The 22,858-nt window shown below is 46.9% G+C and overlaps 1 protein-coding gene across 2 annotated transcripts in view; it reads right to left on the bottom strand.

The window, feature by feature from the left end:
* VPS13D (vacuolar protein sorting 13 homolog D) overlaps positions 1-22,858 on the bottom strand; it is a 372,238-nt gene that overhangs the window by 282,253 nt on the left and 67,127 nt on the right. For both annotated transcript variants that reach the window (XM_069948224.1, XM_069948223.1), the window contains exons 23-30: positions 14,164-14,290; positions 13,839-14,019; positions 13,575-13,757; positions 10,748-10,907; positions 3,762-3,966; positions 3,501-3,672; positions 2,543-2,658; positions 1,824-2,036 (exon numbers count right to left, since the gene is read on the bottom strand). In XM_069948224.1, the coding sequence (XP_069804325.1) occupies positions 1,824-2,036; positions 2,543-2,658; positions 3,501-3,672; positions 3,762-3,966; positions 10,748-10,907; positions 13,575-13,757; positions 13,839-14,019; positions 14,164-14,290 (1,357 nt within the window). The remainder of the gene's footprint in view (positions 1-1,823; positions 2,037-2,542; positions 2,659-3,500; positions 3,673-3,761; positions 3,967-10,747; positions 10,908-13,574; positions 13,758-13,838; positions 14,020-14,163; positions 14,291-22,858) is intronic.

Consider the following 22,858-nt stretch of genomic DNA (forward strand, 5'->3'; position numbering starts at 1 on the left):
CCCCTCCCCCCTCCATCACTAGTGACCTCAGTGCAGGCTGGGTGTATTAGCGGCAGGCTCCCCCCCCCCCCTCCATCACTAGTGACCTCAGTGCTGGCTGGGTGTATTAGCGGCAGGCTCCCCTCCCCCTTCCATCACTAGTGACCTCTGTGCAGGCTGGGTGTATTAGCGGCAGGCTCCCCTCCCCCCTCCATCACTAGTGACCTCAGTGCAGGCTGGGTGTATTAGCGGCAGGCTCCCCCCCCCCCCCCATCACTAGTGACCTCAGTGCTGGCTGGGTGTATTAGCGGCAGGCTCCCCTCCCCCTTCCATCACTAGTGACCTCAGTGCAGGCTGGGTGTATTAGCGGCAGGCTCCCCCCCCCCCCCCCCCTCCACCACTAGTGACCTCAGTGCGGGCTGGGTGTATTAGCGGCAGGCTCCCCTCCCCCCCCCCTCCATCACTAGTGACCTCAGTGCTGGCTGGGTGTATTAGCGGCAGGCTCCCCCCCCCCATCACTAGTGACCTCAGTGCAGGCTGGGTGTATTAGCGGCAGGCTCCCCTCCCCCCCTCCATCACTAGTGACCTCAGTGCGGACTGGGTGTATTAGCGGCAGGCTCCCCCCCCCCCCCTCCATCACTAGTGACCTCAGTGCTGGCTGGGTGTATTAGCGGCAGGCTCCCCCCCCCCCCATCACTAGTGACCTCAGTGCTGGCTGGGTGTATTAGCGGCAGGCTCCCCTCCCCCCCTCCATCACTAGTGACCTCAGTGCGGGCTGGGTGTATTAGCGGCAGGCTCCCCTCCCCCCCCCCTCCATCACTAGTGACCTCAGTGCTGGCTGGGTGTATTAGCGGCAGGCTCCCCTCCCCCCCCCCTCCATCACTAGGTGACCTCAGTGCTGGCTGGGTGTATTAGCGGCAGGCTCCCCTCCCCCCCCCCTCCATCACTAGTGACCTCAGTGCTGGCTGGGTGTATTAGCGGCAGGCTCCCCCCCCCCCCCTCCATCACTAGTGACCTCAGTGCAGGCTGGGTGTATTAGCGGCAGGCTCCCCCCCCCCCCCCTCCATCACTAGTGACCTCAGTGCTGGCTGGGTGTATTAGCGGCAGGCTCCCCCCCCCCTCCATCACTAGAGACCTCAGTGCAGGCTGGGTGTATTAGCGGCAGGCTCCCCCCCCCCCCCCCTCCATCACTAGAGACCTCAGTGCAGGCTGGGTGTATTAGCGGCAGGCTCCCCCCCCCCCCCCTCCATCACTAGTGACCTCAGTGCTGGCTGGGTGTATTAGCGGCAGGCTCCCCCCCCCCTCCATCACTAGAGACCTCAGTGCGGGCTGGGTGTATTAGCGGCAGGCTCCCCCCCCCCTCCATCACTAGAGACCTCAGTGCAGGCTGGGTGTATTAGCGGCAGGCTCCCCTCCCCCCCCCCCTCCATCACTAGGTGACCTCAGTGCAGGCTGGGTGTATTAGCGGCAGGCTCCCCTCCCCCCCCCCTCCATCACTAGGTGACCTCAGTGCTGGCTGGGTGTATTAGCGGCAGGCTCCCCCCCCCCCCCTCCATCACTAGTGACCTCAGTGCTGGCTGGGTGTATTAGCGGCAGGCTCCCCTCCCCCCCTCCATCACTAGTGACCTCAGTGCGGGCTGGGTGTATTAGCGGCAGGCTCCCCTCCCCCCCCCCTCCATCACTAGTGACCTCAGTGCAGGCTGGGTGTATTAGCGGCAGGCTCCCCCCCCCCCCCCCTCCATCACTAGTGACCTCAGTGCGGGCTGGGTGTATTAGCGGCAGGCTCCCCTCCCCCCCCCCTCCATCACTAGGTGACCTCAGTGCACGCTCGGCAGGCTTCTTACCGGTGGTGCAGCTCGATCTGTAAGGAGCCGGGGTTGCTGTTGCTCTTGGATGCCTGTAAGATGCAGTTGAAGACGTTGGGCTTCTGGGTGGCAGGTGGCTGGTGTCCCGTGTATCGGGTATCGAACGCCATCATAGAGTGAGAGACCAGGTTGATAGATTTTGTCTGGTTAGAAAAGCTCTCAAACAGCAGCTTGGATTTCTTAAAGTCAAAACTGAACAAAAAGTAAATTACAAAGTAAAGACAAGAGGAAAATATACAGAATATGCCCCCAGCTCCGTGGTCAGGTGGGGGGGGGGTACAGGGATCAGTGGGCGTCCAAGTACTACCAACCAACCAGACCAGCATTAAAAAAAAACAAAAAAAAAACAAAACAACAACAACCTAAGCAACCTAAACACTAACAACAACATCCTAAACAACAACCTAAACAACAACAGCCTAAACACCCACTAAACTCACACAACAACCACCAACCTACAAAACACACACCAAACCCACACAACAACACCAACAACCTACACAATACCCACTAAACCCACACAACAACACCAACAACCTACACAATTCCCACTAAACCCACACAACCAACACCATCCTACACACTAACCAGTAACCTACAAAACACCCACCAACCTACATACCCACCACCCACCACCACACACAACGCAAAAGTAAGAGATGAACAATCTCTAAATGCAGGTTTTAGTATCTTCTTACCGAGCGAGAGAATGGCTCCTTCCTTCTTTCCCTTTATCTTCGAGAAGTTCCAGGCTGACATTTACCATATCGATAAGGAAGGAGACGCCGGTGTACACCTCCCCGCTTAACACCGTCTGGAAGCAAAACAAAAAAAAAATCAAGTGTAATAAAATTAAAATTAATGTGAGAAATCTCATGTAGGCTGTGCCTATTATACGGGTGATATTTCCCTGTAACTTGGCCTTCCCACCAATCACAGCCGATCACCGGCGGGATTGTCAGCCTTCCCACCCATCACAGCCAATCACCGGCGGTATTGTCGGCCTTCCCACCCATCACAGCCAATCACCGGCGGTATTGTCGGCCTTCCCACCCATCACAGCCAATCACCGGCGGTATTGTCGGCCTTCCCACCCATCACAGCCAATCACCGGCGGTATTGTCGGCCTTCCCACCCATCACAGCCAATCACCGGCGGTATTGTCGGCCTTCCCACCCATCACAGCCAATCACCGGCGGTATTGTCGGCCTTCCCACCCATCACAGCCAATCACCGGCGGTATTGTCGGCCTTCCCACCCATCACAGCCAATCACCGGCGGTATTGTCGGCCTTCCCACCCATCACAGCCAATCACCGGCGGTATTGTCGGCCTTCCCACCCATCACAGCCAATCACCGGCGGTATTGTCGGCCTTCCCACCCATCACAGCCAATCACCGGCGGTATTGTCGGCCTTCCCACCCATCACAGCCAATCACCGGCGGTATTGTCGGCCTTCCCACCCATCACAGCCAATCACCGGAGGGATCGTCGGCCTTCCCACCCATCACAGCCAATCACCGGAGGGATCGTCGGCCTTCCCACCCATCACAGCCAATCACCGGAGGGATTGTCGGCCTTCTCACCCATCACAGACTATCACCGGAGGGATGGTCCAATGCTTGAATTCCCTTATTCTTCGTGTATTTAACTTACATGAATCCTGGGGTCCTGCAGGTCGTAGGGTCTCATGAAATCCTCCACAGGTTCTCCCAGGTTGTTCTCCAGGAGGCCTCGGATCAGCTTGTACTTGCTGAGGTCCAGTGAGCAGTGTACGGAGGACAGGCTGCCGTGGATGGACATGTCAGGAACAGAGTGGCTGATCTCCCTGGAGAAGACATGAGGGCGCTCAGACCTCGTCCTCTAGATAATCTCCCCCCATATCAAGATAAAATCTCCCCCCATATCAAGACTTACTTATCTAGGTTCCTCTCCAGCTGTAGCTTCAGTCGGCATGGCTCTGTGAGTAGACTCCCCCCTGTCTGTCTGACAATGTAAGAGGGAAAGCAGAGGTCTGACCTCTCCTGACCAGCAGCCGTGTCTCTAGGATGTCTCTCTGCAGTAAAGATATCCATGTCTTGGAGGTCCACCACGATGCAGTCTAACAGGCAGATGTGCTCATCTACAACCAACCACAAAGACAATCACTGTAAATGGGGTAACCCAGAGGTATAGCACGTATAACCAATCTGCTGGCTGAAAGGATGACGTGCGATCACCGATGAGAGGATGACGATGACGTGCAATCACCCGTCACCCGATACCCTATGCAGTGCATGGGTGCCAAAATATGCTTGAAGGGTTAATCAGGAGCCTCAACCACTGATCAGCGTGTAATGAGGTTACAAAGAGCATCTCCAGCCTTGGAGGACCAGTCCTGTCCTGTTATTGGATAATGTGTAATACTTCATTTCTCCTCTGGTGGCGCTGCAGGTAACTAGAATTTTTTTTCCCCACAATATTTTATTGTACTTTTTCAGAATAATATACAATAAAGCGTGAATAAAAAGTGCAATTACAATGCAGAGCATCCAGAAGGATTGATGAAGAATAAAATGGTCGAAAGCATTTAATCTATGGTAATCTCAGGTATCCGGGAGAAGCTGCCAGTTCCTGAGTGTAATACCAGCGTGTATGTCCAAATTTTAGCATCAACGAATGCCGTTCATTTTTTTCTTTTTTTCACAATATTTTATTGAAGTTTTCAAATAAAAAACAATAATGTATCAATAAAAAGAGCAACAACAATGCAGAGCATCACGATGAATCAAAGATACAAGTAAATTGGTGGAGTACAAGAGGGTACAAAATAATACATCCGTGCCAATACACACTACTATTATAACCAGAGTAAGAGCCGGTATCCTAATACAAATAACATATACACATATAATATATAACATAGCAGATTATAGATGGCAGATTCTAATGTGCAAAGTGATGTCACCTGTGAGCGACATAAAACGGCCAAAGCAGCAGGTAGAGGTGAGAAGCTGGAGAGGACGGGAGCGCTCATGCAGAGAAAGGTGCTAATAGTGGCTAGATGTGTGATGGATGGCGATCTAATTATAAGTGTGAGAAAGAAGCGTAGGAAGAGAACTTCTCTAAGAAAATAATGGTAAATCAGTCTGTATGGAAGCCCCCTGACCAGGTCACATAAAGGAGAGAGGGGTCATTAGTGACGTCATATACAGAGGCCCCCTGACCAGGTTACATAAAGGAGAGAGGGGTCATTAGTGACGTCATATAGAGAGAGGCCCCCTGACCAGGTCACATAAAGGAGAGAGGGGTCATTAGTGACGTCATATAGAGAGACCCCCTGACCAGGTCACATAAGGGAGAGAGGGGTCATTAGTGACGTCATATAGAGAGAGGCCCCCTGACCAGGTCACATAAAGGAGAGAGGGGTCATTAGTGACGTCATATAGAGAGAGAGGCCCCCTGACCAGGTCACATAAAGGAGAGAGGGGTCATTAGTGACGTCATATAGAGAGACCCCCTGACCAGGTCACATAAGGGAGAGAGGGGTCATTAGTGACGTCATATAGAGAGAGGCCCCCTGACCAGGTCACATAAAGGAGAGAGGGGTCATTAGTGACGTCATATAGAGAGAGAGGCCCCCTGACCAGGTCACATAAAGGAGAGAGGGGTCATTAGTGACGTCATATAGAGAGAGAGGCCCCCTGACCAGGTCACATAAAGGAGAGAGGGGTCATTAGTGACGTCATATAGAGAGAGGCCCCCTGACCAGGTCACATAAAGGAGAGAGGGGTCATTAGTGACGTCATATAGAGAGGCCCCCTGACCAGGTCACATAAAGGAGAGAGGGGTCATTAGTGACGTCATATAGAGAGGCCCCCTGACCAGGTCACATAAAGGAGAGAGGGGTCATTAGTGACGTCATATAGAGAGAGGCCCCCTGACCAGGTCACATAAAGGAGAGAGGGGTCATTAGTGACGTCATATAGAGAGGCCCCCTGACCAGGTCACATAAGGGAGAGAGGGGTCATTAGTGACATCATATACAGAGAGAGGCCCCCTGACCAGGTCACATAAAGGAGAGAGGGGTCATTAGTGACATCATATACAGAGAGAGGCCCCCTGACCAGGTCACATAAAGGAGTGAGGGGTCATTAGTGACGTCATAGAGAGAGACCCCCTGACCAGGTCACATAAAGGAGAGAGGGGTCATTAGTGACGTCATACAGAGAGAGGCCCCCTGACCAGGTCACATAAAGGAGAGAGGGGTCATCTGGTTAGTTACATCATATAAAGAGACCCCCTGACCAGGTCACATAAGGGAGAGAGGGGTCATTAGTGACATCATATAGAGAGGCCCCCTGACCAGGTCACATAAAGGAGAGAGGGGTCATTAGTGACGTCATATAGAGAGGCCCCCTGACCAGGTCACATAAGGGAGAGAGGGGTCATTAGTGACGTCATATAGAGAGAGGCCCCCTGACCAGGTCACATAAAGGAGAGAGGGGTCATTAGTGACATCATATAGAGAGGCCCCCTGACCAGGTCACATAAAGGAGAGAGGGGTCATTAGTGACGTCATATAGAGAGGCCCCCTGACCAGGTCACATAAGGGAGAGAGGGGTCATTAGTGACGTCATATAGAGAGAGGCCCCCTGACCAGGTCACATAAAGGAGAGAGGGGTCATTAGTGACGTCATATAGAGAGAGAGGCCCCCTGACCAGGTCACATAAAGGAGAGAGGGGTCATTAGTGACGTCATATAGAGAGAGAGGCCCCCTGACCAGGTCACATAAAGGAGAGAGGGGTCATTAGTGACGTCATATAGAGAGAGGCCCCCTGACCAGGTCACATAAAGGAGAGAGGGGTCATTAGTGACGTCATATAGAGAGGCCCCCTGACCCGGTCACATAAAGGAGAGAGGGGTCATTAGTGACGTCATATAGAGAGGCCCCCTGACCAGGTCACATAAAGGAGAGAGGGGTCATTAGTGACGTCATATACAGAGAGAGGCCCCCTGACCAGGTCACATAAAGGAGAGAGGGGTCATTAGTGACGTCATATAGAGAGACCCCCTGACCAGGTCACATAAGGGAGAGAGGGGTCATTAGTGACATCATATACAGAGAGAGGCCCCCTGACCAGGTCACATAAAGGAGAGAGGGGTCATTAGTGACATCATATACAGAGAGAGGCCCCCTGACCAGGTCACATAAAGGAGTGAGGGGTCATTAGTGACGTCATAGAGAGAGGCCCCCTGACCAGGTCACATAAAGGAGAGAGGGGTCATTAGTGACGTCATATAGAGAGAGGCCCCCTGACCAGGTCACATAAAGGAGAGAGGGGTCATTAGTGACATCATATACAGAGAGAGGCCCCCTGACCAGGTCACATAAAGGAGAGAGGGGTCATTAGTGACATCATATACAGAGAGAGGCCCCCTGACCAGGTCACATAAAGGAGTGAGGGGTCATTAGTGACGTCATAGAGAGAGACCCCCTGACCAGGTCACATAAAGGAGAGAGGGGTCATTAGTGACGTCATACAGAGAGAGGCCCCCTGACCAGGTCACATAAAGGAGAGAGGGGTCATCTGGTTAGTTACATCATATAAAGAGACCCCCTGACCAGGTCACATAAGGGAGAGAGGGGTCATTAGTGACATCATATAGAGAGGCCCCCTGACCAGGTCACATAAAGGAGAGAGGGGTCATTAGTGACGTCATATAGAGAGGCCCCCTGACCAGGTCACATAAGGGAGAGAGGGGTCATTAGTGACGTCATATAGAGAGAGGCCCCCTGACCAGGTCACATAAAGGAGAGAGGGGTCATTAGTGACATCATATACAGAGAGAGGCCCCCTGACCAGGTCACATAAAGGAGAGAGGGGTCATTAGTGACGTCATATAGAGAGGCCCCCTGACCAGGTCACATAAAGGAGAGAGGGGTCATTAGTGACGTCATATAGAGAGAGAGGCCCCCTGACCAGGTCACATAAAGGAGAGAGGGGTCATTAGTGACGTCATATAGAGAGACCCCCTGACCAGGTCACATAAAGGAGAGAGGGGTCATTAGTGACGTCATATAGAAAGACCCCATGACCAGGTCACATAAAGGAGAGAGGGGTCATTAGTGACGTCATATAGAGAGAGGCCCCCTGACCAGGTCACATAAAGGAGTGAGGGGTCATTAGTGACGTCATAGAGAGAGACCCCCTGACCAGGTCACATAAAGGAGAGAGGGGTCATTAGTGACGTCATATAGAGAGGCCCCCTGACCAGGTCACATAAGGGAGAGAGGGGTCATTAGTGACATCATATACAGAGAGAGGCCCCCTGACCAGGTCACATAAAGGAGAGAGGGGTCATTAGTGACGTCATATAGAGAGGCCCCCTGACCAGGTCACATAAAGGAGAGAGGGGTCATTAGTGATGTCATATAGAAAGACCCCCTGACCAGGTCACATAAGAGAGAGAGGGGTCATTAGTGACGTCATATAGAGAGACCCCCTGACCAGGTCACATAAGGGAGAGAGGGGTCATTAGTGACGTCATATAGAGAGAGGCCCCCTGACCAGGTCACATAAAGGAGAGAGGGGTCATTAGTGACGTCATATAGAGAGGCCCCCTGACCAGGTCACATAAAGGAGAGAGGGGTCATTAGTGACGTCATATAGAGAGGCCCCCTGACCAGGTCACATAAAGGAGAGAGGGGTCATTAGTGACGTCATATAGAGAGGCCCCCTGACCAGGTCACATAAAGGAGAGAGGGGTCATTAGTGACGTCATATAGAGAGAGGCCCCCTGACCAGGTCACATAAAGGAGAGAGGGGTCATTAGTGACGTCATATAGAGAGACCCCCTGACCAGGTCACATAAAGGAGAGAGGGGTCATTAGTGACGTCATATAGAGAGAGGCCCCCTGACCAGGTCACATAAGGGAGAAAGGGGTCATCTGGTTAGTTACATCATATAGAGAGGCCCCATGACCAGGTCACATAAAGGAGAGAGGGGTCATTAGTGACGTCATATAGAGAGAGGCCCCCTGACCAGGTCACATAAAGGAGAGAGGGGTCATTAGTGACGTCATATACAGAGGCCCCCTGACCAGGTCACATAAAGGAGAGAGGGGTCATCTGGTTAGTGACATCATATAGAGAGGCCCCCTGACCAGGTCACATAAAGGAGTGAGGGGTCATCCTGTTAGTGAGAGACCCCCTGACCAGGTCACATAAAGGAGTGAGGGGTCATCCTGTTAGTGAGAGGCCCCCTGACCCAGTCACATAAAGGAGTGAGGGGTCATCCTGTTAGTGAGAGGCCCCCTGACCCAGTCACATAAAGGAGTGAGGGGTCATCCTGTTAGTGAGAGACCCCCTGACCCAGTCACATAAAGGAGAGAGGGGTCATTAGTGACATCATATACAGAGAGAGGCCCCCTGACCAGGTCACATAAAGGAGAGAGGGGTCATTAGTGACATCATATACAGAGAGAGGCCCCCTGACCAGGTCACATAAAGGAGAGAGGGGTCATCTGGTTAGTGACATCATATAGAGAGGCCCCCTGACCCAGTCACATAAAGGAGTGAGGGGTCATCCTGTTAGTGAGAGGCCCCCTGACCAGGTAACATAAAGGAGAGAGGGGTCATTAGTGACGTCATATAGAGAGAGGCCCCCTGACCAGGTCACATAAAGGAGAGAGGGGTCATCTGGTTAGTGACATCATATAGAGAGGCCCCCTGACCCAGTCACATAAAGGAGTGAGGGGTCATCCTGTTAGTGAGAGGCCCCCTGACCAGGTCACATAAAGGAGTGAGGGGTCATCCTGTTAGTGATGTCATATACAGAGAGACCCCCTGAGCCTGATGTATGGAGATATAGGAGGGGGACAGCATCACAGCATTGTACGGGAAGCCAATAGTGTTATGCAGGTTCTGGAGAGGTTTCTCAGAGTCTTTAATGTCTGCATGAGGTTATATGGAGCAGCCAATGCAGCGACATATCTATAGTGTGATCCAATGTAAATAGTGAGGGGTGTGATGAATAATTGAAGACTGTCAGATATGTATTATATAGTGGGAGGTCGTATAAAGGAGACGGGTATATAAAAAGAGCTTAAAAAAATGGAAACTTTATAGTGAGTGCTCTGTCTACAGAAGAAAGAAATTCTGTTATACAACAATTATCCAATCCAGCTTGGTATCACAAAGCAATGGTGGCAGGTACCCTGGGAGTACTTACCTGTACTTGGTATAGAGCATAGTATGATACAATGTTACTTCATTTGTATGTTAGAGCAATAATTGGTTACTTTATTGTTTGTTTTAATGATTTGTTATATTTATTTATGTAATTTTATATAAGTCTACTGACTTGTCATAGTTTATTCTTATCACTTTGTATTTATGTATAACTTCAATAAAATATTGAAAAAAAAAAAAAAAAAAAAAAAGAGCGGCTAAGGAAGCTACAATAATAGACCCACCCTCTGGCCGCCGGAGAGAGACCCACCCTCTGGCCGCCGGAGAGAGACCCACCCTCTGGCCGCCGGAGAGAGACCCACCCTCTGGCCGCCGGAGAGAGACCCACCCTCTGGCCGCCGGAGAGAGACCCACCCTCTGGCCGCCGGAGAGAGACCCACCCTCTGGCCGCCGGAGAGAGACCCACCCTCTGGCCGCCGGAGAGAGACCCACCCTCTGGCCGCCGGAGAGAGACCCACCCTCTGGCCGCCGGAGAGAGACCCACCCTCTGTCTGCCCGCCCATTGGCGCTGGAGAAAGCCCCGTCCACTGGCAAGAGCCCTACCATCTGGCCACTGGAGAGAGCCCAATCCTCTGTCTGCCAGCCCATTGGCTGCCGGAGAGAGCCCCGCCCACTGGCCGCCCATGCTCTGGCTGCTGGAGAGAGCCCCGCCCGCTTTTGCTTCTTACCAGGATCACCAGGATCTTCAGGGGCACTTGAAGCTTTGGTTTCCTCCTTGGGCTTTGCTGGGGTCAGTAGCAGCCCTATCACATCTGATCTCGGGTCACTTCTTCTAGGATGAATCTTGTGCTCCGGGGTAACAATGGGCGATGACGGGTTACTCAGACTCTAAGGCAAAAACACCAGAGGGAAGTTAGCTTTCCTGGCAGACATTACAGCGCCCCCTCCAGCAGGTGGCCAGTTCTGCATCCTGCTGTGAGGTAAGATGGAGGTTACATCGCCAGCAAGTCATTCTTCTAAGTTACATCATCACTTCCTGAGGAGCTGAAGCCTCTCCTCGGACTCAATGGGAGCCTGCCTGGTCATGTGACTGTGAGGACAAGACCCCAGAACCGTCTGTGGTGAAAGGATCCGGCCAGGTGCTACCACAGGGTATCCAATAACCAATAATCAAGAGCATGCAGAAAGCACTGCAACACATGCAGAAAGCACTGCTGCAACACCCTCAGGAAGCAGCATCACCACACCCGCAGCAAGCAGCGCCGCAACACCCACAGAAAGCACCATTGCAACACCCGCAGAAAGCACCGCAACACAAAGGGCAGAGCAGCAACGCCCGCAGAAAGCACCGCAACACAAAGGGCAGAGCAGCAACGCCCGCAGAAAGCACCGCAACACAAAGGGCAGAGCAGCAACGCCCGCAGAAAGCACCGCAACACAAAGGGCAGAGCAGCGCAGCAACGCCCGCAGAAAGCACTGCAACACAAAGGGCAGAGCAGCAACGCCCGCAGAAAGCACTGCAACACAAAAGGGCAGAGCAGCGCAGCAACGCCCGCAGAAAGCACCGCAACACAAAAGGGCAGAGCAGCGCAGCAACGCCCGCAGAAAGCACTGCAACACAAAGGGCAGAGCAGCGCAGCAACGCCCGCAGAAAGCACCGCAACACAAAGGGCAGAGCAGCGCAGCAACGCCCGCAGAAAGCACCGCAACACAAAAGGGCAGAGCAGCGCAGCAACGCCTTCAGAAAGCACCGCAACACAAAGGGCAGAGCAGCGCAGCAACGCCTGCAGAAAGCACCGCAACACAAAGGGCAGAGCAGCGCCCGCAGAAAGCACCGCAACACAAAGGGCAGAGCAGCGCAGCAACGCCTAAAGAAAGCCGGGAAGATAACCAAGGGACCGGGACACCACACATAGGAAAGATGGAGATAAGGGGAGAGCCTCATCACTGGCGCAACGTGCGGCAGCCTCATCACCGGCGCAACGTGCGGCAGCCTCATCACCGGCGCAACGTGCGGCAGCCTCATCACCGGCGCATTGTGCGGTGTGATCCGCTCCAAGCAGTGACCTCAATGCTCCCTGTAACACTGTAGCATCCCACCAGATCGATGGTTGGGGTTCGGCATACAGCGCCTATATCTGTGGGCTCCATCCTGCCTTTATCTACGAGAGCATGATGGGAATTGTAGTTACGTAACAGCTGCAGGATTACATGTCAGAGACAGCCGGTGTCACCTAGGTCTATAACCTGTATAAACACCAGCCGTAACGCTGAGACATAGAGGACAGGAAGTCAGTGAAAGAGATCGGCAAACCAGGAACAAACCACGAAGAGAGAGACTGCAGAATTATGGGAAATCCAGGATTATAAGAACAAAGGTGCATTATACCCATAGAAAGGAGCGTGCGGCCCCACCAGCCAAGGCTGCCTCTACCCGGCTATGGCGGCACTGGGCATCTGAATACAATGGGACAGACAACTGGTAAACCAGCGGTGGCATCGGGGGACGTGGTGAGGCTGCCTGTACCCGGCTATGGCGGCACTGGGGATCTGAATATAAAGGGTCAGATCGCAAAGCAGGGATGGCATCGGGGTGAGACTGCCCCTATCCGGCTATGGCGGCACTGGAGATCTAAATATAATGGGTCAGATGGTAAAGCAGGGGTGGCATTGGGGTGAGGCTGCCCCTACCCGGCTATGGCCATGCTCTCCCCCACACGATGCCACAACCTTCATTAGAGAATAATCCAGGAAAACCCCATAAGGATTAGGAGGCGGGGCTCACAGCCTGTACCTGTAAGAACACCGGATCCCTGTATGAAGATCCACGTAAGATTAAATCCTTAAGAACAAATAAAAAGTTAAATGATATTATCGTATATGACTAAGGACCTCCGAGTACCCAGAGGGAATAACCCGGGGGGGTTGGTGTCTCTCTACCTGTGCTGTCCTATAGCAGTGACACAGCGTCTCTCTACCTGTGCTATTTACAGCAGTGACAGTGTCTCTCTACCTGTGCTGTCCTATAGCAGTGACACAGCGTCTCTCTACCTGTGCTATTTACAGCAGTGACAGCGTCTCTCTACCTGTGCTGTCCTATAGCAGTGACAGAGTCTCTCTACCTGTGCTATCCTATAGCAGTAACACAGCGTCTCTCTACCTGTGCTGTCCTATAGCAGTGACACAGCGTCTCTCTACCTGTGCTATTTACAGCAGTGACACAGTGTCTCTCTACCTGTGCTGTCCTATAGCAGTGACACAGCATCTCTCTACCTGTGCTGTCCTATAGCAGTGACAGTTTCTCTCTACCTGTGCTATCCTATAGCAGTAACACAGCGTCTCTCTACCTGTGCTATCTATAGCAGTGACACAGCGTCTCTCTACCTGTGCTGTCCTATAGCAGTGACACAGTGTCTCTCTACCTGTGCTATCTATAGCAGTGACACAGCGTCTCTCTACCTGTGCTGTCCTATACCAGTGACACAGTGTCTCTCTACCTGTGCTGTCCTATAGCAGTGACAGTGTTGTTACATGAAGTATCTATACTGCCATTACCTTATCCTTTAAGCAGAATGTCCCTGCGGCCCCGGAGAAGAGGAAGCGATTTTTCACTTTGAGTTTCCCCAGATTGGCGACAATGAGGTTGTTAGATTGTGAGCTCTCGGGGATGAGAAGCACGGGGGCTCCGGCCTCAATGTCCAGCAGGATACGGGAGGCTCGCTGTGCTTGGTCTCTCACCTGGACAAACACAAAGAAGCCAAATGAAGAGGGATCCCCCCCATGACACCAGGTACCCCCTGCCTGGACCCCGGCACTTACAGTCTTGCCCTGAATGGCGGCTCTCTGGCGTCCCAGGACATCCTGTAGTTGGGTAAAGTGCTGGATGAAGGAAACAACTTCAGACTGGAAGCGCTGGGTGTGTACGTACTGCACGGAGGCCATGCGCAGGCTGACACGCATGTCATACTCCCGCTTCAGCCTAGGGTCAGGAGGGCCGTATCTGCAGGAAGGAGCAAGATCTACAATCACCAGGTGGCATTACTAGTACTACCTTGTGGTACCAGTAACGGTCAGATCAGGTGGCATTAGTAGTGCTGGTACTTGTAGTACCAGTAATGGTCAGATATCAGGGAAACCATCCTACTTGAATATGTGGAAGATAAGCGCCTCATCTCCACTGGTTGTGAAGCGCTCGGTGTACAGCTCGCCGTGCGCTGTCAGGTCGCTCAGGGACAGGCTCCCAATGCTTCCCTGTAAGGCCAAATCCCCCTCTGCAGTAATAACCAGAAGGAGAGAGAAACAATTAACAAAAATGTGTTAAAAGATTAATAATTATATATATATATATATATATATATATATATATATATATATATTATACACACACATACAGTGGTGCCTTGGATTAGGAGTATAATCCGTTCCGGGACGGCGCTTGTAATCCAAATCCACTCTTACACCAAAGCAAATTTCCCCATAAGAAATCACTGATCTGCAGACAATTGGTTCCACCGCCCAAATATACTGATTACACTGGTCAACAAATTTTCAAAAGTTGTTTGGTTCTGAAATAAAATTAGCCATTTCTTACTGATTTTTGTGTCCCGAATTCAAATATCACAAGGAAAAATGTGAATTGTCTCTAGTTTCTATGATATCGGAAAGTTCTCATGTGACTGAATTGTCTCTAGTTTCTATGATATCTCAGATTTCTCATGTGACTGTGAATTGTCTCTACTTTCTATGATATCTGAGAGTTCTCATGTGACTGTGAATTGTCTCTAGTTTCTATGATATCGGAGAGTTCTCATGTGACTGTGAATTGTCTCTAGTTTCTATGATATCTCAGAGTTCTCATGTGACTGAATTGTCTCTAGTTTCTATGATATCGGAGAGTTCTCATGTGACTGAATTGTCTAGTTTCTATGATATCTCAGAGTTCTCATGTGACTGTGAATTGTCTCTAGTTTCTATGATATGGGAGAGTTTTCATGTGACTGTGAATTGTCTCTAGTTTCTATGATATCTCAGAGTTCTCATGTGACTGAATTGTCTCTAGTTTCTATGATATCGGAGAGTTCTCATGTGACTGTGAATTGTCTCTAGTTTCTATGATATGGGAGAGTTCTCATGTGACTGTGAATTGTCTCTAGTTTCTATGATATCGGAGAGTTCTCATGTGACTGTGAATTGTCTCTAGTTTCTATGATATGGGAGAGTTCTCATGTGACTGAATTGTCTCTAGTTTCTATATCTCAGAGGTCTCATGTGACTGAATTGTCTCTAGTTTCTATGATATCGGAGAGTTCTCATGTGACTGAATTGTCTCTAGTTTCTATGATATCGGAGAGTTCTCATGTGACTGAATTGTCTCTAGTTTCTATGATATGGGAGAGTTCTCATGTGACTGAATTGTCTCTAGTTTCTATGATATCGGAGAGTTCTCATGTGACTGTGAATTGTCTCTAGTTTCTATGATATTGGAGAGTTCTCATGTGACTGTGAATTGTCTCTAGTTTCTATGATATCAGAGAGTTCTCATGTGACTGTGAATTGTCTCTAGTTTCTATGATATTGGAGAGTTCTCATGTGACTGTGAATTGTCTCTAGTTTCTATGATATCAGAGAGTTCTCATGTGACTGTGAATTGTCTCTAGTTTCTATGATATTGGAGTTCTCATGTGACTGAATTGTCTCTAGTTTCTATGATATCTCAGAGTTCTCATGTGACTGTGAATTGTCTCTAGTTTCTATATCTCAGAGTTCTCATGTGACTGTGAATTGTCTCTAGTTTCTATGATATCGGAGAGTTCTCATGTGACTGAATTGTCTCTAGTTTCTATGATATCAGAGAGTTCTCATGTGACTGTGAATTGTCTCTAGTTTCTATGATATCAGAGAGTTCTCATGTGACTGTGAATTGTCTCTAGTTTCTATGATATGGGAGATTTCTCATGTGACTGTGAATTGTCTCTAGTTTCTATGATATCTGAGAGTTCTCATGTGACTGAATTGTCTCTAGTTTCTATGATATCAGAGAGTTCTCATGTGACTGAATTGTCTCTAGTTTCTATGATATGGGAGAGTTCTCATGTAACTGTGAATTGTCTCTAGTTTCTATGAGATCAGAGAGTTCTCATGTGACTGTGAATTGTCTCTAGTTTCTATGATATCGGAGAGGTCTCATGTGACTGTGAATTGTCTCTAGTTTCTATGATATTGGAGTTCTCATGTGACTGTGAATTGTCTCTAGTTTCTATGATATCAGAGAGTTCTCATGTGACTGTGAATTGTCTCTAGTTTCTATGATATCGGAGAGTTCTCATGTGACTGTGAATTGTCTCTAGTTTCTATGATATCGGAGAGTTCTGATGTGACTGTGAATTGTCTCTAGTTTCTATGATATTGGAGAGTTCTCATGTGACTGAATTGTCTCTAGTTTCTATGATATTGGAGAGTTCTCATGTGACTGAATTGTCTCTAGTTTCTATGATATTGGAGAGTTCTCATGTGACTGTGAATTGTCTCTAGTTTCTATGATATGGGAGAGTTCTCATGTGACTGTGAATTGTCTCTAGTTTCTATGATATCGGAGAGTTCTCATGTGACTGTGAATTGTCTCTAGTTTCTATGATATGGGAGAGTTCTCATGTGACTGTGAATTGTCTCTAGTTTCTATGATATGGGAGAGTTCTCATGTGACTGTGAATTGTCTCTAGTTTCTATGATATCGGAGAGTTCTCATGTGACTGAATTGTCTCTAGTTTCTATGATATGGGAGAGTTCTCATGTGACTGTGAATTGTCTCTAGTTTCTATGATATCGGAGAGTTCTCATGTGACTGAATTGTCTCTAGTTTCTATGATATGGGAGAGTTCTCATGTGACTGTGAATTGTCTCTAGTTTCTATGATATGGGAGAGTTCTCATGTGACTGAATTGTCTCTAGTTTCTATGATATCGGAGAGTTCTCATGTGACTGTGAATTGTCTCTAGTTTCTATGATATGGGAGAGTTCTCATGTGACTGTGAATTGTCTCTAGTTTCTATGATATCGGAGAGTTCTCATGTGACTGAATTGTCTCTAGTTTCTATGATATCGGAGAGTTCTCATGTGACTGTGAATTGTATAGATTACAGTATAATAGCCGACAGATTTATTACTTCTGCATCATACGGAAGCTCAATTACTGCTCAGAAACTCCTGAAATATATTCATAGGAAACTTAGTTCTATCTGAAATCAGTTATAATTTACAGGCAGATCCAAGAATTTTTACAAATTAATTCAGTTTATTGACATCTGGGATGTCGCTCCTTATTCAATGGCTTCTCGGTGCAGTTACACGTCTTTTGTATTCATAGATGGGATTGTCTCTGATAACTGTCCAACAGTAATCAGCAAGCATTGATGGCTTCCATTTACCTCGATACCTTCGGCTAGGTTCACACTGTGTTTTTGCAATCTGTTTTTTTTCATCTGTTTTTTTGCAAAAAACGGATGAAAAATGGATGCATTTGTGTGCATGCAATTAGATTTTTTGTGAAAAACGGATGAAAAAAAACATGCATCCATTTTGATCCGTTTTTTCATTGACTTCCATTATTAAAAAAAAAAAAACGGATTGAAACAGATCCGTTTTCTTTTTTATGGACACAAAAGTAGTGTTGACACTACTTGTGTCCATAAAAAAAAAAAATGGCTTTTTTTTTTTTTATAATGGAAGTCAATGAAAAAGCAGATCAAAACGGTTGCATCTGTTTTTTTTCATCCGTTTTGCACAAAAAAAAAAACGGATGAAAAACACGAATAGCAAAAACGCAGTGTGAACCTAGCCTTATACCATAACTATTGGTCATTCTAAGATGATGCAATATACCAGTTGATGATGCAATACTGATGAAAACTTTTCCTACTATTGTATCACAGGCTGTGAGAAGTATAGAAAGTGCGTCTATAACTTGGACATTAGAGCTTATTTCAAAATTTGATCATCATTTTCGATCTCAGCGCCCAAAATTAGTTAAGTTCAACTGTTTTCATGTCGGAACCTTTTTGGCTGTTGACCAGTGTTTTTATTCTGAATAACATGTAGAAGAGGTGAAACAATGAGAAGCAGCTGAATATGTGATATATAAGTTACTGTACAGTATAGCAGCATGTGGTGTATAATGTATAGTAACTGTATAACCCTGATAACACTGCAGCTGGATATGTGATATATAAGTTACTGTGCAGTATAGCAGCATGTGGTATATAATGTATAGTAACTGTATAACCCTGATAACACAGCAGCTGGATATGTGATATATAAGTTACTGTACAGTATAGCAGCATGTGGTATATAATGTATAGTAACTGTATAACCCTGATAACACAGCAGCTGGATATGTGATATATAAGTTACTGTGCAGTATAGCAGCATGTGGTGTATAATGTATAGTAACTGTATAACCCTGATAACACAGCAGCTGGATATGTGATATATAAGTTACTGTACAGTATAGCAGCATGTGGTGTATAATGTATAGTAACTGTATAACCCTGATAACACAACAGCAGCTGGATATGTGATATATAAGTTACTGTGCAGTATAGCAGCATGTGGTGTATAATGTATAGTAACTGTATAACCCTGATAACACAACAGCAGCTGGATATGTGATATATAAGTTACTGTGCAGTATAGCAGCATGTGGTGTATAATGTATAGTAACTGTATAACCCTGATAACACTGCAGCTGGATATGTGATATATAAGTTACTGTGCAGTATAGCAGCATGTGGTATATAATGTATAGTAACTGTATAACCCTGATAACACAGCAGCTGGATATGTGATATATAAGTTACTGTACAGTATAGCAGCATGTGTTATATAATGTATAGTAACTGTATAACCCTGATAACACAGCAGCTGGATATGTGATATATAAGTTACTGTGCAGTATAGCAGCATGTGGTGTATAATGTATAGTAACTGTATAACCCTGATAACACAGCAGCTGGATATGTGATATATAAGTTACTGTACAGTATAGCAGCATGTGGTGTATAATGTATAGTAACTGTATAACCCTGATAACACAACAGCAGCTGGATATGTGATATATAAGTTACTGTGCAGTATAGCAGCATGTGGTGTATAATGTATAGTAACTGTATAACCCTGATAACACAACAGCAGCTGGATATGTGATATATAAGTTACTGTGCAGTATAGCAGCATGTGGTGTATAATGTATAGTAACTGTATAACCCTGATAACACAGCAGCTGGATATGTGATATATAAGTTACTGTACAGTATAGCAGCATGTGGTGTATAATGTATAGTAACTGTATAACTCTGATAACACAGCAGCTGGATCTGTGATATATAAGTTACTGTACAGTATAGCAATCAGAATGTGGTGTATAATGTATAGTAACTGTATAACTCTGATAACACAGCAGCTGGATATGTGATATATAAGTTACTGTACAGTATAGCAACATGTGGTATATAATGTATAGTAACTGTATAACCCTGATAACACAGCAGCAGCTGGATATGTGATATATAAGTTACTGTGCAGTATAGCAGCATGTGGTGTATAATGTATAGTAACTGTATAACCCTGATAACACTGCAGCTGGATATGTGATATTATAAGTTACTGTACAGTATAGCAATCAGCATGTGGTATATAATGTATAGTAACTGTATAACCCTGATAACACTGCAGCTGGATATGTGATATATAAGTTACTGTACAGTATAGCAGCATGTGGTGTATAATGTATAGTAACTGTATAACTCTGATAACACAGCAGCTGGATATGTGATATATAAGTTACTGTACAGTATAGCAATCAGCATGTGGTGTATAATGTATAGTAACTGTATAACCCTGATAACACAGCAGCTGGATATGTGATATATAAGTTACTGTACAGTATGGCAGCATGTGGTGTATAATGTATAGTAACTGTATAACCCCGATAACACAGCTGCTGGATATGTGATATATATATAATTACTGTACAGTATAGCAATCAGCATGTTGTGTATAATGTATAGTAACTGTATAACCCTGATAACACAGCAGCTGGATATGTGATATATAAGTTACTGTACAGTATAGCAGCATGTGGTATATAATGTATAGTAACTGTATAACCCTGATAATACAGCAGCTGGATATGTGATATATAAGTTACTGTACAGTATAGCAGCATGTGGTATATAATGTATAGTAACTGTATAACCCTGATAACACAACAGCAGCTGGATATGTGATATATAAGTTACTGTACAGTATAGCAATCAGCATGTGGTGTATAATGTATAGTAACTGTATAACCCTGATAACACAGCAGCTGGATATGTGATATATAAGTTACTGTACAGTATAGCAGCATGTGGTGTATAATGTATAGTATTTGTATAACCCTGATAACACAGCAGCTGGATATGTGATATATAAGTTACTGTACAGTATAGCAATCAGCATGTGGTGTATAATGTATAGTAACTGTATAACCCTGATAACACAGCAGCTGGATATGTGATATATAAGTTACTGTACAGTATAGCAGCATGTGGTATATAATGTATAGTAACTGTATAACCCTGATAACACAGCAGCTGGATATGTGATATATAAGTTACTGTACAGTATAGCAGCATGTGGTATATAATGTATAGTAACTGTATAACCCTGATAACACAGCAGCTGGATATGTGATATATAAGTTACTGTACAGTATTGCAGCATGTGGTATATAATGTATAGTAACTGTATAACCCTGATAACACAGCAGCTGGATATGTGATATATAAGTTACTGTACAGTATAGCAGCATGTGGTGTATAATGTATAGTATTTGTATAACCCTGATAACACAGCAGCTGGATATGTGATATATAAGTTACTGTGCAGTATAGCAGCATGTGGTGTATAATGTATAGTAACTGTATAACCCTGATAACACAGCAGCTGGATATGTGATATAAGTTACTGTACAGTATAGCAGCATGTGGTATATAATGTATAGTAACTGTATAACCCTGATAACACAGCAGCTGGGTATGTGATATATAAGTTACTGTACAGTATAGCAGCATGTGGTATATAATGTATAGTAACTGTATAACCCTGATAACACAGCAGCTAGGTATGTGATATATAAGTTACTGTACAGTATAGCAGCATGTGGTATATAATGTATAGTAACTATATAAGGATACATTTTTTCCTGTAGTCCGAAGCAGCAGCACAAATGGGGAAGATCCTATCTTCCTGCAATGGTAGGACAGATGGTACTAATAAAAGATTGATTAGGAGCCCTATAAGAAGGCCATACAGACCCCTCCTCCTTGTGTCAATTCTAACGACAAAAAAAAAAAATTAAAATTCATAATAAAATCTTAGTTAAAAAGGCATTAAAACAATCAAGGTATGCTGCATAAATAATAGTTTGTTTAAATCAGGGCGGGAAGTCTGTGCTGCTGCTTCGGACTACAGGAAAGAAAATTTACGGTGAGTAAAAAATTATCCTTTCCCTTACGTCCTCAGCAGCAGCACAAATGGGGATATAGCAAGCTATGAAAACAGACTAGGGAGGGCCATTACATTACAGAAGACAGAATGGCTGAGCCAAAAACTGGTTGACTCGTGAATATCTAGTCTATAGTGCTTGACAAAGGTAATGACGGACGACCATGAAGCAGTCCTGCATATTTGTTCCAAGGGTACAGATCTTTTTTCAGCCCATGTGGATGATATTGCCCTCATTGAATGTGATTGCATCAGGTGCCTGTAATCCCGCTTCTTGGTAGCATATGGAGATGACTTCCCTTATCCATCTGGACAGAGAAGCTTTGGATGACTTGCATCCTTTGTTTTTCCCTGCAAAGGGTAAAAACAAGTGGTTAGATTTCCTGAAGGAGTTTGCCCGTTCAATATACATGCTCCAAGCCCTTCCCACATCTAAGGGATGAAGCTCCTTCTCTCTCGTGTTGGCAGGAGTAATGGATTGTAACAATGGAGATGTGGAAGAGACTTTCACCCACCAGGCTTCATCTTCTTTACCTTCAGGTAGGTTCTGTAGACAGTTGTGGCTCTGGACTGCAGAAGAGTGGTCACCACTTTGACAGCATATCAATTCCCACCATGTTGACGACAGTCAAGCTTCGGACAGGCCTGCCCTCTTGAGTTATTAACTGAGGTTATACAGAAGCCTCCAGATTATTCCTATGGAATTAGCGCCATGCTTTTAGATAATAAGAGGCCATCATGAAACCAGAGACTTGCTACTTGCAAAATTTTTAGATTCTGCCCACACCTGGCAGGGACGCTGGGAGTAATCTCTGCTACTCTGTGTCAGTAGCTGGGGAGACTGGGAGACTTCCCAGAAGATTCTTAGGCAGGGGGCTCACCATTGTGAACCATGCCCTCTTGGGTCAATAGGGGCAAATGAGGCCGACCAAGGCCCAACCTTGTCTCAGATTCTGCAAGACTCTGGGCTTTATAGGAGTGAGGAAAAAGGGTTCCCAATTTGAACCTTGAATAGGAATAGGTCTATCCTCCATGCGATTTACCAGAAAGCTTCTGGTCCAGAGACCGTTCCTCCGACAGGGTTACATCGCAGCATAGATTGCCAGCAGACAAAATGCCCCTGCCTCCAGTAGTAATGCTGCTAGTGCCCCTATAAATGCCCCTGCCTCCAGTAGTAATGCTGCTAGTGCCCCTATAAATGCCCCTGCCTCCAGTAGTAATGCTGCTAGTGCCCCTATAAATGCCCCTGCCCCCAGTAGTAATGCTGCTAGTGCCCCTATAAATGTCTCTGCCCCCAG

Source organism: Dendropsophus ebraccatus, chromosome 12 (assembly GCF_027789765.1).
Source record: "Dendropsophus ebraccatus isolate aDenEbr1 chromosome 12, aDenEbr1.pat, whole genome shotgun sequence".
In the NCBI taxonomy this organism is placed as follows: Eukaryota; Metazoa; Chordata; class Amphibia; order Anura; family Hylidae; genus Dendropsophus; species Dendropsophus ebraccatus.